At 40.7% G+C, this 15,000-nt stretch overlaps 1 protein-coding gene across 1 annotated transcript in view; it reads left to right on the top strand.

Moving 5' to 3' along the window:
* The window catches only part of LOC119576012 (putative oxidoreductase GLYR1 homolog), a 75,511-nt gene that overhangs the window by 59,365 nt on the left and 1,146 nt on the right, over window positions 1-15,000 (top strand). Inside the window, exons 3-7 of the mRNA XM_037923539.1 lie at window positions 8,436-8,546; window positions 8,883-8,984; window positions 9,116-9,278; window positions 9,890-10,069; window positions 11,172-15,000. The exon at window positions 11,172-15,000 is cut by the window's right edge and continues 1,146 nt beyond it. Coding sequence (XP_037779467.1) covers window positions 8,436-8,546; window positions 8,883-8,984; window positions 9,116-9,278; window positions 9,890-10,069; window positions 11,172-11,371 — 756 coding nt within the window. The 3' untranslated portion in view covers window positions 11,372-15,000. The remainder of the gene's footprint in view (window positions 1-8,435; window positions 8,547-8,882; window positions 8,985-9,115; window positions 9,279-9,889; window positions 10,070-11,171) is intronic.

Genomic DNA, 15,000 nt, shown 5'->3' on the forward strand with positions numbered 1-15,000 from the left:
ACTTACTGTGGTGATTGACTGACTTTATAGTGGCGAGAGGGCTTGGGTATGTTGTGACAAAGGGTGAGTTATAGTCATGACCCACTGACTCATGATGATGTAAAGCTGGCATATTGTGTAAACATACTGGCCTTCGCTGATGCCTTACAGTTTCTGCGTGGTGGATGATTGGCGTGAGAAGAGATTTCTTTCCAGCAACGGGGTGTTTACATACTGTTACAATGACATATATATTAAAGGTGAGAACAGGCTGGCTATCGCTAACAGAAGTATCATATCTTATTGAGCATGTACGCGCTGATTGAAAACACATACCGTGGGTAAAATTGCTTTAAAATAATAACCTGTTTGTAATTATTACCGAGCATTCAATTTTCTTTAATCAGTCATGGAGGAGAGCAGACACGTTCCAGGGTAAGACCTGTAGCACAAGGGCGTGGCCTAATAGCAAGTCCGTGGCTGCAACTAGGAGCATTAGGAGACTTTGCTATTAAGCTCTCTAAGGGGAGCTCTTAACCGGCCCCTCACTGCTCTGTGGGGAAAAATAATGGCCTCTGGGTTTGTGCGGAGGGGAAAGGAGGCATGGCGGGAGGCGCTGATGCACATGGATGGCCGTTTTTTTTTTCTTTGATTCTTCCAGTCTCCTATCTCCTCTCCTTATCTCTCCCTCTCTCATACTTCTCCACTCCTTCCTTACCTATCACATTCCTCTCTCTCTCCCCCTTCCTCTCTCTCTATTCGCCTTTCCGTAATCCTTCTATCTGTCTGTCTGCCGTCTATTCTTCATTTTCAGCCTCTTCCACTCCCTTCCACCATCCCTCATCCTATATATGCCACTTACTCCATCTCTAATCTTTTCACGTCATGTGCTTTCCGAAGTTGCGCCATTGTTTACAGTCGGTCGTTCTTCTATGTGTTATTTTCCATTCGTTGTTGGCTTTTCTTCCTCTCATTTCCAGATGCTCTCGCTCTTTCTGTCGTTACACCACGGGATCCACGTTTGCTTCCCCGAGTGTCTCATTTCTTTTCTCAACACTTTTCGTTTTTTTCTTCCTTGTCGTCTCTTCATTTATTGGCTTCTGTCTTCTTTCTTCTACCCATCAAATTCTAGTCTTGTGTTTATATTTTTCTAGGTGGGCACACAAAATATACTCAAAATAAAAAAAAAAACATTAATGTGCATTTTTTTCCTCAGGGATATCCCAAATAAGGATTTCTCCTATACATTCTTCAATTTATGACTCCTGCGTCGTTCTTTCACTGCTTGGCCTGCAATGGATTTCTTGGAAAAAATTTTCATTTCTTCTCATGATCATATCCTTAGGTGTTCTTTTGTTTTATGCGTCTAGAGTATGCTCTTTTCATTTGCCTTTTTTTGTGTATTTCTTCATGCATTTCGACAGTTTACTCCCCCCGGTTTCTTTTCACGCGGGTTCTCCGTTTTTTCTCTTGCTCTGTTTCATATTCTGTTCATTTTGCACAAATTCCTCGGTTCTTATGGGATTATTATTATTTCCTTGGGTTTTCGTTACTCAGAGAACTAAAGTCGATGCTTTATGGGCGACTCTCAATAATCAGATGATTTTTTTTCCGTTTCTTTTTCGCTCTCTGTTAATGTAGAATTCTAAGTACCAGTGATTAGCCACAATGATAGCTAGTCATGGCATTAATTATCTAGTTATATTTTAGTATATTTATACAACAAAAGGTATTGATCTTTAATATATACGATCAATATATAGATATATATATATATCATATATATATTCATATATATCTATATGTATGTATGTATATTACATACAGAATATATATTTCAGTGATCGCGGCAGTCGACATTGCTCTTTTAAATTTTATCTGTTAAAACAAAAGATTTCTAAGATGCTTGGAAGAAGTGGGAACAAGGAATTAGTGCATTGCCATTTTGTTGTTTATTATAGATACGGCAGAACCGTGTACATAGTATCACTAGGCCAAACCCTATACAGAAGGATCAGTACTGATTGTCGTTTTGGAAAGGAGATATTGGTAAATTTTAATGTTAGAAGAGCAAAGTATATTTCCAATAACAAAGTGTTGAAATATTGTCCTATTAATCTCAGAGTTTTTTGTGTATATTTTGGGGTTGTATGTTTTATTAATGCAGTTTTAGTGTTGTATTATCCCTTTCCCTGCGGACTACTCATTGCAATTTCTGTGTTGATCTATGAATATAATATTGTTCATTGTCTATTGACTCTTTTTATTCCATAGTAAAATATTGATGTATCTTTAGAGTGGGTTATTATTATTTATAGGTATTTATCTCATCGCATTGCTGTGTTATGTTTTTTAATAAATATAATGTTATTTGTATGTAATAACGTGTGGAGTGTCCATACAAATATGTGTGTGAATATTTTGAGTTGAGCATTAATTAGTGAAAAATGATATATTTATATTGTGTTTATCCTATTTATTGATTATTTATTATTATTTATTACTAAGGTACTCTAGGACTTAACAGTAACGGTTTCTTAGAATGCTGTTTTGCATGGGTGAATGTGTATTTTAGGATTACTGTTATTAAGGTAAACTATTTGTTTGACATAATAAGCATGATACGAAAATGTTAGAATTCATGTAATATATATATATGAATATGTAAACAACATATTTATGTACTAATAAATTCACGAAATATGTTTTGTCCATAGACAAACCCCCCCCCCCTTCGCTTACACTGCAGAAAGCCATTCATGTCTTCAGAATAATCCATTATTGCCTATAGCATGTTTTTATATAAATATGAACATTTCAGGATTAATTAAGAAGTTCACAATTAACATGTCTTTTGCAGTAATGTAGTTTATGTGTACAATATCAAGTGCTAATGAGTTACTAGTGAGGAGTGCCAGTTATGAAGTTATGGCAGTGTAGACTGCAATAAAATCGTGTTGGTGGTTTTTTTTAGTTGCGAAAAATAATCTGTCATAATCAGTGAGTATGCTTGAATGATGGAAAAAATGCAAGCTCTAAGATCAGGTATATTGCAGATAGTACTGTGAATGCAGAAATGTCGTCGTTGTTCTTGTGTTGCTTGTAATGCTTAGTCTGCTATTTTAGTGTAGCTATGTTGTGTATTTGTATGTTTAGGTTATTGTGTCATCAATGATTATTATTATTGTTATTTATTGTTTGTATTTTATTCTGTCAATCTTCTATTTATTGCCGTTATGTGGAGTGTGTGTGTTTCGGTGTAATATTATCGTGTAGTTGATGTTGATCGTATTACTGATCTATTGCGACAGTTAGTTTGTTTGCTGTTCCTGTTGTAGATTTTAACAAATTCTTGGGATGTGTTTTTTTTTTTTTTTTATTTCTATTATTTAATTGTTATAATCCACATTAATATCACTTGTTTGCACTTCTTTTTTTAAAACAAAAAGTTTAGCATTTGTTTTGCGCTAGAGGGTTTACTTCGTATCCACAGTGGCAGTCTAGTCATTTGTTGCGTGTAGACGGCGCATGGTGCTGCGCGTGATGTTTACTCTACCAGAAGTCACCGTAAGTAACGCAGGCAGCTGTTGTTCTAGTGCATGTACGGACGCGGGCACTCTTTGTGCATCCCGTCTTTTGTTGACGAGGACGACCTCCGGCAGGACGGGAGGCGTACCAGTCTTAGCCCATTCTCGCACCTCAGACCAATTTATTAATTCCTTCTGAAGGCTGGCTGGACACCAGTCTGTGCCGGCGCGCGTTACTGCGCTCGCTGCCTAGGTGGCTGTTGATTCGTGTGTTCTTTTATCATGAAAAAAAAAAAGTGAAAAAATAAAAAAAAGAATGAAAAAAAAACTCCCGTTCTTGGTGTGAAGGTTTCAGGTTGGCCAACCTTTGGGGGTCGTGTTGTTTTTCGACCAGTTCTCGGTTGAGATCCGTTTTTTCCTGGTGCGCTTTTTTCGAGTTGTGTTCACATGGCTCACGAGTGTATCCCCCCTCCGTTGTCCCTCGTCGCGTCGCCTGGACAGCGACGCCATCGGATTTTTTTTTTTCATTGATTCTGTTTCCAAAAAGCCCACGGTTCCTTCCGCGCCTTTAGTTCTTGCTCAGGCCTCAACAGTCGTCTGTATTGGAAATACTACCGGATTGCGCCCTGCACACCACCTTCCTGGCCCCCTTGCAGGGCCTCTATTTGCTATCACACCAGTGCGGCACCATCACGCCCTCCTCCTTTCAACCTTACACAATCGCAAATCGGCACTTTTCACACCAGGTCTCACTCTCGTCCACGAAGCAGATTGCAATTTCTCTTTTCTCATTCAGTAGCCTCGCTCTTCTTGATCTTTCTCTTTGTCATCATTCAGTCTCTCTCGTCTCTCTCTTCTACTATTCCAGTCTCTGCTCTCATCTGATCCTCTCTCTCAGTTCAGTCTCGCTCTATCTCTCCTCTCGTCTCACTCATCTCTATGCACCTCTCTCTCTCTTCTCTCTCTCTCTCTCTTCTCTCTCGCTGCTCCTCCCTCTCTCGTCTCTCACACTCCTCTCTCTCTCTCTCTCTCTCTCTCCTCTACTCTCTCTGGTCTCTCAGTCTGTCTGTGTCCTCTCTCTTATACTCTTTCTCTCTCTGTTCTCTCTCTTCTCTCTCTCCCTCTCTAGTTCTCTCTCTCCTCTCGGCTCTCTCTCTAGCTTACACCCAGTGTGTGCATCTCCTGACGGCCCGCGCCACGTGCCTCCCGGTTTGGCCTCGGGGGGGGACCTCTCTCTCTGCTCTCTCTTCTCTCTTCTCTCTCTCCTCTCCTTCACTCCCCTTATCCCCGTGTCCCTTACTCCCCTTGCCCCCTATCCCCGCTGTCCCCTACTACTCCCCTTGTCCCCTACTCCCAGCCGGAGCCGCCCAGGGGCCTTGCCACGGGGGTTGTGACCGCGTGTTTTCCTCGTTCGGCAGTGCGGAGACTGCGTGAAAACGCGAGGCGCCAAGGAGATGAGACGCCCGTCGGACGTCATGCCGCCCGCCGACGGACATACCCTTCTCCGTCGTGTCCGACCCGCAGGTGGCAAAAAATTGTAAGGAAGCGGGTTTTATGTGGTTGTTGTTATGTTGTTATAATATTATATTAATTATATTATTATTATTATAATTATTATTTATTATTAAGTATGTTAATGGGAATATTGGAATTGGCCCAATATGCCATCAGTGGGTTTGTAGTATATCACTTTGTTTTTTTTTTTTTTTTTTTTTTTTCGACTTATGCTCTCTGTTAATGAGTATTTTCTCTTTTAATGTTAATGTAAATTCCTTAGTGAAAACAATAATTATTATTGGCACTTTTATTAGAACATTTGACCTCCTGTTAGCTGAATTTCCTTTAACAACCATGCAATTCTTACCTACTAATGGTGCACACCTGCAGATGGTATAGTCGAAATTGTGGAAGTGTTGGCAAGAAAATGTCCCGCCGACAAAGGCTGATTGTGGGAGATGATGGAATTGACCGCAGAGACCTCACAGGACATTGCAGAGGTGAGCGAAAGTAGCGGTTCTACAAAAGCAAAGGGAAGGCGCGACGTAATTATTTGTGTGGATGTTGACACGAATTGAAAACCTGATGTAATTTCTAACCCTAACTCGCACAGTTTCCCACAAACCTTTTCGTTTTGCTTCTTCCCAGGACCATAAGGGGCGGACGGGGCGGCTTACCATGGAGGCACAGGTACAGGGCAGCAAAGTGCAGGATGAGGAGGGCACCTTGTCAATACTTGGCACGCGGGCGAACAGAACGCTCTTTGACGACTGCCCAAGAGCTGACTTCCAGGCAATGGGCAAAAAATTCCTTTACTCGGTGGTCCGAGACCGCGCCAGTCAGCGGAGGGGGACCGTCTCGTTGGTATTAAGGCCTTTTGATTTCGCCTCTTTTTAAGGTTTTTACGTGCTCATTTGCTTCATTTTTAAACAAGGCATTATTTCCCAAATACAATATGGGGCATACAAAACTCGAGTGTGGATATTACGAAAGACCCCTATTTGTTGCATCGGCCTACAGCAATAGTCTCATTATTGCATAGAAGAGATGTATTGTTGATGCAAGTTAGGTTTTGTTATTTCTTCCTGCTGTGAACGAATCCATGGGGTTGGAAAAAAAAAAATTATTCCAATTTGATTAGAATTGTGTGTTGCAAGCTGATTTTGAGTATATTCCCACCCCCTCTCCCTCCCCTCCTCCCTCCTCTCCCCCCTCTCTCCTCTCCCCTCCCCCCTCCTCCCCCCTCTCCCCTCTCCCCCCCTCCCCCCTTCCCCCTCCCCTCTTCCCCTCACCTCCCCTCTTCCCCTCCCCTCCCTTCTCCCTTCTCCTACTCCCCTTTCTACATAACGCTCCCCCCCTCCCCCTTCTCCGTCTCATGTAACGGGTCTTGCAGTATCATCGGCTTTTGTTGCAATTTTTTTCTCCTACCAATGTTTTTGTTGCTTTTAACTCCTTAATACGTTTTATCTTATCGTTATTCGTTTGTTATGATACATTTGATTATTTACGCTCTCAAAAAAATTTTAAATTATTTTTCATTTTTCGTTTACTTCTTTTGGGTTTTTTTCCCCTTCCTTTTTGCGTCCCCACGCTCCTTTTTTCTTTCCCTCGCCACGCCGGGCACAGGCCTCGTCCCCTGGCTTCGGCGACGTCGGCCGAGGGCTGCTCACGCCCCCGGGAGGAGCCGCTCGGGGGTGCCAGGCCGGTGCCAGTTTGGGTGCCAGGCCGGGGTGCCAGTTTGGGTGCCAGGCTAGGGTGCCAGGCCGGGGTGCCAGGCTGGGGTGCCAGGCCGGGGGGCGGGCCTGGCCCCCCCAGCCTGGCACCCCGGCCTGGCACTCCCTCCCTCCCTCCCCTCTCCCTCCCTCCCTCTCTCTCCCTGTACAGGCATAGCAACAGACGCTGGTTAGCGAGCAGAGTGTACCGGTAGATAAGGAGGGGGGGAGAGAGAGGGAGAGGGAGGGGGAGGGTTACATGGAGAAGGAGGGGGAGAGGGGGGGAAGAGAGAGAGAGAGAAAGAGAGGGAGAGAGAGGGGGAGGGGAAGGAGAGAAAGGGAGGGAGAGGGAGAGAGAGGGAAGGCGAAGGCGAAGGCGAAGCAACGTAAGGAAATGGAAATAAACAAAGACCAGGGAATGTAAAGAAAGAGATGAAAAGGAGAAGGAAAAGTTGGAAAGAAAGAAGCAGAGAAAGAGAAAAGCGATAATAATAATAACAATAAAAAACACTTTCTAATACTCGTCCTTTTTCCTGTTTTTGTTCATCCTTATCCCCCCCCCCCCTCCTTCCCCTCCCTCCCCTCCCCTCCCTCCCCTCCCTCATATTCCCTCCCCTCCCTCCCCTCCCTCCCCTCCCTCCCTTCCTCCTTCCCTTCCCTCCCCTCCCTCCTCCCCCTCCCTCCCTCCTCCCTCCCTCCCTCCCTCCCTCCCTCCCTCCTCCCTCCCTCCCTTCCCTTTCTCTTCTCTCCTCTTTGGCAAAAAATAATGACTAAAGCTGTTATCTTTATTATTTTTGTTACTGGTTGTGGTTAGGAGTATTAATATTTATATAATTAATATTATAATTATATAATAATGATAATAATAGTAATAATAATAGTAATGATTATTATTATTATTATTATCATTATTATTATTATTATTTTGTTTTTATTGCCATTATTATGATGATCGATTATTATCATTATCATTACTATTATTAATATTGTTTGCTTCCTATTACAAATGTTTTTTATTATAATTGTTATAATCATAATTATCACTTTTACTTTTTAAATAACAGTAGCATTGTTTTTACTATCACAGTTTTGTGTTACAAATACAGTGAATACTATCCGTAGCGTCATTGCCATTCCCAGACCAATATTATTCTGAAGGTGGCTGACACCAGTGCGCTGCCTGCTGTTATCATGAAAAACTCGTGGTCAGGTGCCACCTTGGGGTTTGTGTGTCAGCCAGTTTGGTCAGCGATGATTTTAAGCCGTTTCTTATCACTCAGTCGTCTGTCTCCGGATGCCTTGCTTGCTCATCTATGCATGCACTCACTCAACTCACAACTGCACTTTCACGCTCACTCTCTCTCTCTTTCCCTTTCTCTTTCTCTCATTCAGTCTCTCTCTCTCTCTCTCTCTCTCTCTCTCTCTCTCCCCTCTCTCTCTCTCTCTCTCTCTCTTCTCTCTCTCTCTCTCTCCTCTCTCTCTCTGTCTCTCTCTGTCTGTCTCTCTCTTTCTCTTTCTCTCTCTGTCTCTCTCTCTCTCTCTCTCTCTCTCTCTCTCTCTCTCTCTCTCTCTCTCTCTCTTACTCCCCTTACTCCCCGTGTCCCTTACTCCCCTTGCCCCCTACTCCCCGTGTCCCCTACTCCCCTTGTCCCCTACTCCCCGTCCGGAGCGCCCAGGGGCCTTCCACGGAGTTGTGACCGCGTGTTTTCCTCGTTCGCAGTGCGGCGACTTCGTGAACGCGGGCGCCAAGGAGATGATGACGCCGTCGGACGTCATTGCCGCCGCCGACATCACCTTCTCGTGTGTGTCCGACCCGCAGGTGGCAAAAAATGTAAGGAACGGGTTTTATTGTGGTTGTTGTTATTGTTGTTATATTATTATATTATTATTATTATTATTATTATTATTATTATTATTATTATTATTAATGGAATATTGGAATTGGCCCAATATGTAATCAGTGGTGTTTGTAGTATATCCTTTTTTTTTTAATTTTTTTTTGACTTCATGCTCTCTTGTTAATGATTTATTTGCTCTTTTAATGTTAATAGTAATTCCTTAGTGAAAACAAATAATTATTATTGCACTTTATTAGAACATTTGCCTCCTGTTAGCTGATTTCCTTTTAACACATGCAATCTTACATACTAATGTTGCACACCTGCAGATGGTATTCGGAAATTGTGGAGTGTTGCAAGAAATGTCCGCCGACAAAGGCTATGTGGAGATGACTGGCATTGACGCAGAGACCTCACAGGACATTGCAGAGGTGAGCGAGTTCTCCAAAAGCAAAGGAAAGGCTCGACGGTACTTATTTTGTGGATGTTGACACGAATTGAACTGATTGTATTCTAACCCTAACTCGCCCAGTTTCCCACAACCTTTCCTGCTTCTTCCCAGGCCATAAGTGGGCGAGGGGGGCGTTACCTGGAGGCACAGGTACAGGGCAGCAAAGTGCAGGCGGAGGAGGGCACCTTAGTCATCTTGGCAGCGGGCGACAGAACGCTCTTTGACGACTGCCAGAGCTGCTTCCAGGCCATGGGCAAAAATTCCTTCTACCTCGGTGAGACCGCGCCCGAGGGGGACGTTCTCGTTGGTTTAAGGCTTTTATTTCGCTTTTTAAGGGTTTTACGTGGCTCATTTGCTTCATTTTAACAAGGCCATTATTTCCCAAGACATATGGGGCATACAACTCAAGGTGGATATTACTAAAGACCCCTATTTGGTTGCATCGGCCTACAGCAGTCTCATTATTGCCTAGAAGAGATGTATTTTGATGCAATTAGTTTTTATTCTTCCTGCTGTGAATCCATGGGTCTGGGAAAAAATAAATTATCCATTAGAAATGTGTCGCAAGCCTGATTTTGAGTATACTTGATGGAAAGAGGACAGACTTTATGTTTTAGATAGGCTTTCTTTAGTAATAGTGCAAGTAGTGATTGTTTTTAGTATATAAAACATGGAATACAAGAAAGGGAATATTGTTTGGTAGAAGTAATTCTGCATAGAAACCTAAATGAAAAGTTAGACTTAAACTTGGATTGAAAATGCCTAAGATATACAGAATTACACTCGGTACAAGCATCCAAAGTCCTCCGGTGTCCTTAAAATTCACCGCTGTGCGTTCCGTGGCATTTTCACCTTGGGGACCCTAATGAGCTTTGCTTTTTGCAGGTGAGGTGGGCAATGCCAGCAAGATGAATTTGGTGCTCCAGGTGATGGCAGGCGTCACGCTAGCTGGACTAGCCGAGGGAATGGCCCTGGCGGACAGGGCTGGGCTGCAGCAGAAGGATGTGATGGAGATCATGGAGCTCACCTCGCTTGCATGTCCACTCATGATCGAGAAGGGAAAAGGTGAGTGCTCTAGTGTTAAGCTGTTTTCTGGAAAATCTTTAAAGAATTCCAATTAATGTTCCCAAGTATGAGACAAAGTACTCGTCTTGCTGCAGAGCTTTTTAGTTCATAGATTTCCCAGGAGAATCTCTATTGATAAATGATACATGATTAGTAAGACAACACAAGCTGCAACATGTATGTTTTCTTAAGAATATTTCATGAGATTATGCCTTAAGTTGTTTTTTTCATAATGGCCCATCCGCCTCACCCCAGCCAGATTTTTCCATGAGTGTTTATGACGCTATCGTCCTCAGGATTTTTGACTTTATCCTAGCCTAGCTCAAATTGTGTTGATTCGACCTAATTAGTCAACCCCACCCACCCCACCAATTTCCATAGAATGATATTCCAACAACCAGCCCGCGATTTTTCCAGACTGGATTATTCCGTTCAGTGCCGTTTTTCATCCTGTTCTCCCATCCCCATGTCTCAATTTTTTTGTGATGAAATATCCTGAGGGCTAGGTTTTTCCATGCTGATTTGTCCCTTGTGCTTATTTATGATTTATTCCTGTACTCAGTCTCCAAATTTTTCTTGACCTTGATACATTCCCTCTCCCCAGCCCTCAGCCAGATTTTTCCGTGACTGATTATTCCCGTCACCCAGCCCTTAGCCAGATTTTTCCGTGACTGATTATTCCCGTCACTAGCCCTCAGCCAGATTTTTTCATAGTGTGACGTGACGTTATCTGTCTAATGGATTAAGCCTTGAGACTTTTGGAATCTAGCCTGTGGTAATACTTGCTGTTGAGTATGCAGAACCTACATCTAGTCAAAGCCCCCCCCCCACAAAAAAAAAAAAAAAAAAAAAAAAAAAAAAAAAAGAAAAAAAAGCTGGATGTCAGAGAGCTTGGATATTGATTCACAGTGGTTGTCTTATTCCTGTTCTCCCATTCTATTGTCTCAATTTTTTTTTTGCAATCATGAGGGCTTGGTTTTTAACTTGCTCCCTTTGTCTTCTTGTGCTTAGTTATGTTTTCTTCTTTGTCTCAGTCTCCAAAAATCTTTTTCTTTGTCTCTTCTTTTGATAACATTCGTCCTCCTTGCCTCTCCCTCTGCAGCCATCATCGAAGGGGGCTTCCCAACACACCTGCCGCTGCAGCACATGCAGAAAGACCTTCGCCTAGGCATGCTGATGGGCGACACCCTGGAGCTGCCGCTGCCCCTCACTGCTGCCACCAACGAGGTCTTCAAGCATGCTAAGCGGCTGGGCTATGGGGAGCACGACGTCTCCAGTGTCTACATACGCACGCGATTCTAACCCATATTGGCCCCCGTGTGCTCACTCTTTTTTTTTTTTTCCTTTTAAATGTATTTTGTCTTCTTTTTTTTTTTTTATGTCTTTTTTTCTGTTTTTGTTTGTAGAAGGCGTATGTGTCTTGAGGAAAGGAAGGGAGGAAGGAAGCAGGCAGAAGTAGGCAGGCATCAGTAAAAATTTGTGTGCACTAAAAACCTCCCTTCTAGCTTTCTCTCTCTCTGTCTCTGTCTCTCGTTAAGGGAGAGGTTATATTGTAGTATTTGTTGTATTTAAGGTTGTTTTTTTAGCTTGTATAAAGTATAAGAGTGAGGTGGAAAAAAAAAGGATAAAGAAAAGAAAAGAGAAATTTTATCAAAACACCTTCTCATTTGATGCATTTACGTACTGAGATTTATACAAAATCGCCTTTTAACTTCTTTTCATTTTTCATATTTCGTATGTATGTTTTTATTATTATTTTTTTTTTACTGAGCGCACTTTGTGTGTGTCTCTCGCTAAGGAATGAAAAATGTGGAACAGCAGTGCTCAGAATTGGACAAGTATTTGTGAGGTTTTCAGTGCAGACGTTCCTTATTGTTTATTGATGCTGGGCTTTCGAGAAAGAAGTTTGTTGAATTTTTTTTGGTTTTGTTTCTATTATTATTATTATTATTATTATTATTATTATTATTATTATTATTTTTATTTTTATTATTATTGTTTTTATTTTTATTATACTACTACTACTACTGCAATGGTCATTATTATATATTCTTTATTAGTAATATTATTAATGTTGCCATTGTTATTTTCACCAGAATACTGAGAGCCTCAAGGAGCCATTTTATAGTGACTCGAAGCTGTTGAATGCTTAGTCGTTGGTATCCAAGATAACTATAAAGAGTAAAAAAAAAAAAACGTTATGAAAAGATTTAGATAAAAAAAAATTACCAAAAAAAAAAAAAAAAAAAAAAAAAAAAAAATATATAGAAAAACAGTTTTAAAAAATCAATAAAATAAAAATACCTTTATATATATTTAGAAAAAAAAAAAAAAAAAAAAACAGATTTCATAAAGCAAACACACGTGGTTAAATGTCCTCTGTAGGACAGACAGATCTCGAGTTCACGTCGACCGAAGGGCAGGGGGGAGGGAGGGGAGGGGGGTGGGGAGATTAGTGTAAAATGGAGAAGTTTAGGGAATTTAGGTCCTGCTGGCTAGGGAAGGGGTCTAGGGGTGGGTGGGGTGGGGGTCTGGGCATTCCTTTTGTTTCCTTTTTCTTTAATTTCCATGGGATGAGAGTGAGTGTTCTTTTGCAATGGATTAGATGTAAGTCGGAAGATAATGAGGAGGAGGAGGAGGTTAAAAAGTTGAAGAGAAAATGCCGAAACATTTGGCTCAGTTTAGGGTTGAAAGTGAAGAGTTGATTATATTATACATTACATATAGAAAGATATTTTCACACTTCGTGCTTTGTTATACAAGTTCTGCATGTGCAAATAATAATAATAATAAAAAAAAAAAAATCATCAGTTTATTAGCAGTAAGACTGACGCGTTTCCAAAGCAGACTAAGACAACGGTAGGCCATTTAAGTAAGCGAAGGAGAGGGGGGTGCGGGCGGGGTCGTATCTCATGCCTTGTTTATATCATTGTGGTGCAATTCAACGTTTTATGTCTCTCTCTTTATTTTTCCTTTTTATATCTCTCCTTTTCTCCCCTTCATTCTCCCCCTTTTTATATTATTAGCGTTATGACGATTTTTATTAAGTTGATCAGTGTTTCAAGGTGAAAGTCATTCCCCACCCCAAGGAAATCTAGATTTTATTCCTGATAACAGTTAAGTCGCACTTCTCTGCGAATGGGCATTGGGCTCCATGTTGCAGTTGTATTTTCTTTGATAAATTTGATTATTACTGCAGTTATTATACAATTTTAAGGTATCATCTTTTTTTTTTTTCTACAAATATTGATGAGGACGATGCTGGGATTTATATTTTCATTTCCTCATAATAATCTTTTTCTGTGACAAGAACACGTAACTTTATAGTATATCTGTTAACGTCTGCGTAGAAGTGGAAACTGTGCACAGAAGAAATATTCATATCAAGTGACATGAAAGCCCCTATGTTTAGTTAAGTGTAACATTTTTTTTTTTTCTTATTTATGCATGTGTATGTATGGTGTGTATGTGTCTGCATGTACACACAGCGCACATACATACATACACATGCAAACCCATACATATGCATATACATTTTTATATATTCCAAGCACTAATGTGGCCTTCTGAAGATGTATCTATGTAGGCAATGCAGGCTGTTCATGAAGCAAAGACCTTGTTGGTGTCAAGAGAGTGGTCGAAGTAGAGGGAGTCGAGGCTGATTTAGAAGGCCGTCACGATTTTTGAGTGTTTTGCTCCTTTTTGGTCTCGTGTATGATGATGATGACAAGGAATTCATGTTTTATGTTTTTTTTAATTATTATTACTACTATTGTGATTATTATTATTATTATTGTTATTATTATTATTATTGTGTTTTTTTTTTCATCATCTTTTCCTGTACCTCATGCCTTTGTTTGGATTTGTGTTATTTCTGTCTTTTTCTCTCCCTCTTTCCTTTCTCCCTTCTTATTTCTCTGTCCCTCCCTCCCCTTTTCCCTCCTCCTCTCCCCTTTCTCTCTTTCCATTTGTGACGATTTTTTAAACAAGCATATTTTACAATGAACTGAACAATAAAAACTATATATCTTTATATACTTGACATTATTTGTTACTTTTTCATAAAACACGTCTGTTGTAGAAAAGGAAAAAGAAAGGCCTTCAGAAACCTACTGCAAATTGACCCAGACACAGTACACTTGTTTACGACAAGCAGGTGCATTTCAACCTGCCGTTACTTTGGTACACGGAAACTGATGGATAGAAGAAAAAGATGTTAAGCCTCTGGACAAATTATAAAGTATATTGCCCCTATGCTGGGAAGAGTAGTACAGTTTACCTCTCCATAGTGTGAAGTGACGTTGTGCGCGATCAGGGAGAAGGAGATTGGAGTGGCATTGGTACAAATTTCATATTTTGTTTCCCCTTCTCGTCTTGATAAAGAGGGGTGGGTGTTTTCTTGTCTGCTGATTTCTCCAGTCTAGAATAAAAGCATACCAGTAGGAAATGTCGAAAACTGGAATTTTTTTTCTTTCTTTCTTTTTTTTAAGATAAGGAGATAGAATTATATACATGTATAGAAATGAATATAAATCTGTATTGCTCTTTTCTTTTATAGCTGTTCAGAATACTGGGTTGCTAACCAGTGTCTGCAGGCGAGTGTTCTTTTTAAGATGTAAATTGAAAGTTTATATAGGAATGCATTTGCTCAAAAGTGTTTTTTATTATTATTATTAATATTATTATTATTATCATTATTAACGTATTAAAGACTTACCTTAATTAGGATTTATGATCCTTGGTATAATGGTTATTATTTTCATAATTTCTTTCTTTTGTTTTTGTCTTATGTTAGGTTTTTAAGTATTAAGTTCTATTTGTCAATGTTCCTTTTATCAGTTAAGTGGCTTCAGTCTTTCCTTTTTCTGAATCTGTGACGATGTGCAGGTATTTCACAATCATTTCCAGCTGCAATGACTGTTTGTGCAATA

Source organism: Penaeus monodon, chromosome 8 (genome assembly GCF_015228065.2).
Source record: "Penaeus monodon isolate SGIC_2016 chromosome 8, NSTDA_Pmon_1, whole genome shotgun sequence".
In the NCBI taxonomy this organism is placed as follows: domain Eukaryota; kingdom Metazoa; phylum Arthropoda; class Malacostraca; order Decapoda; family Penaeidae; genus Penaeus; species Penaeus monodon.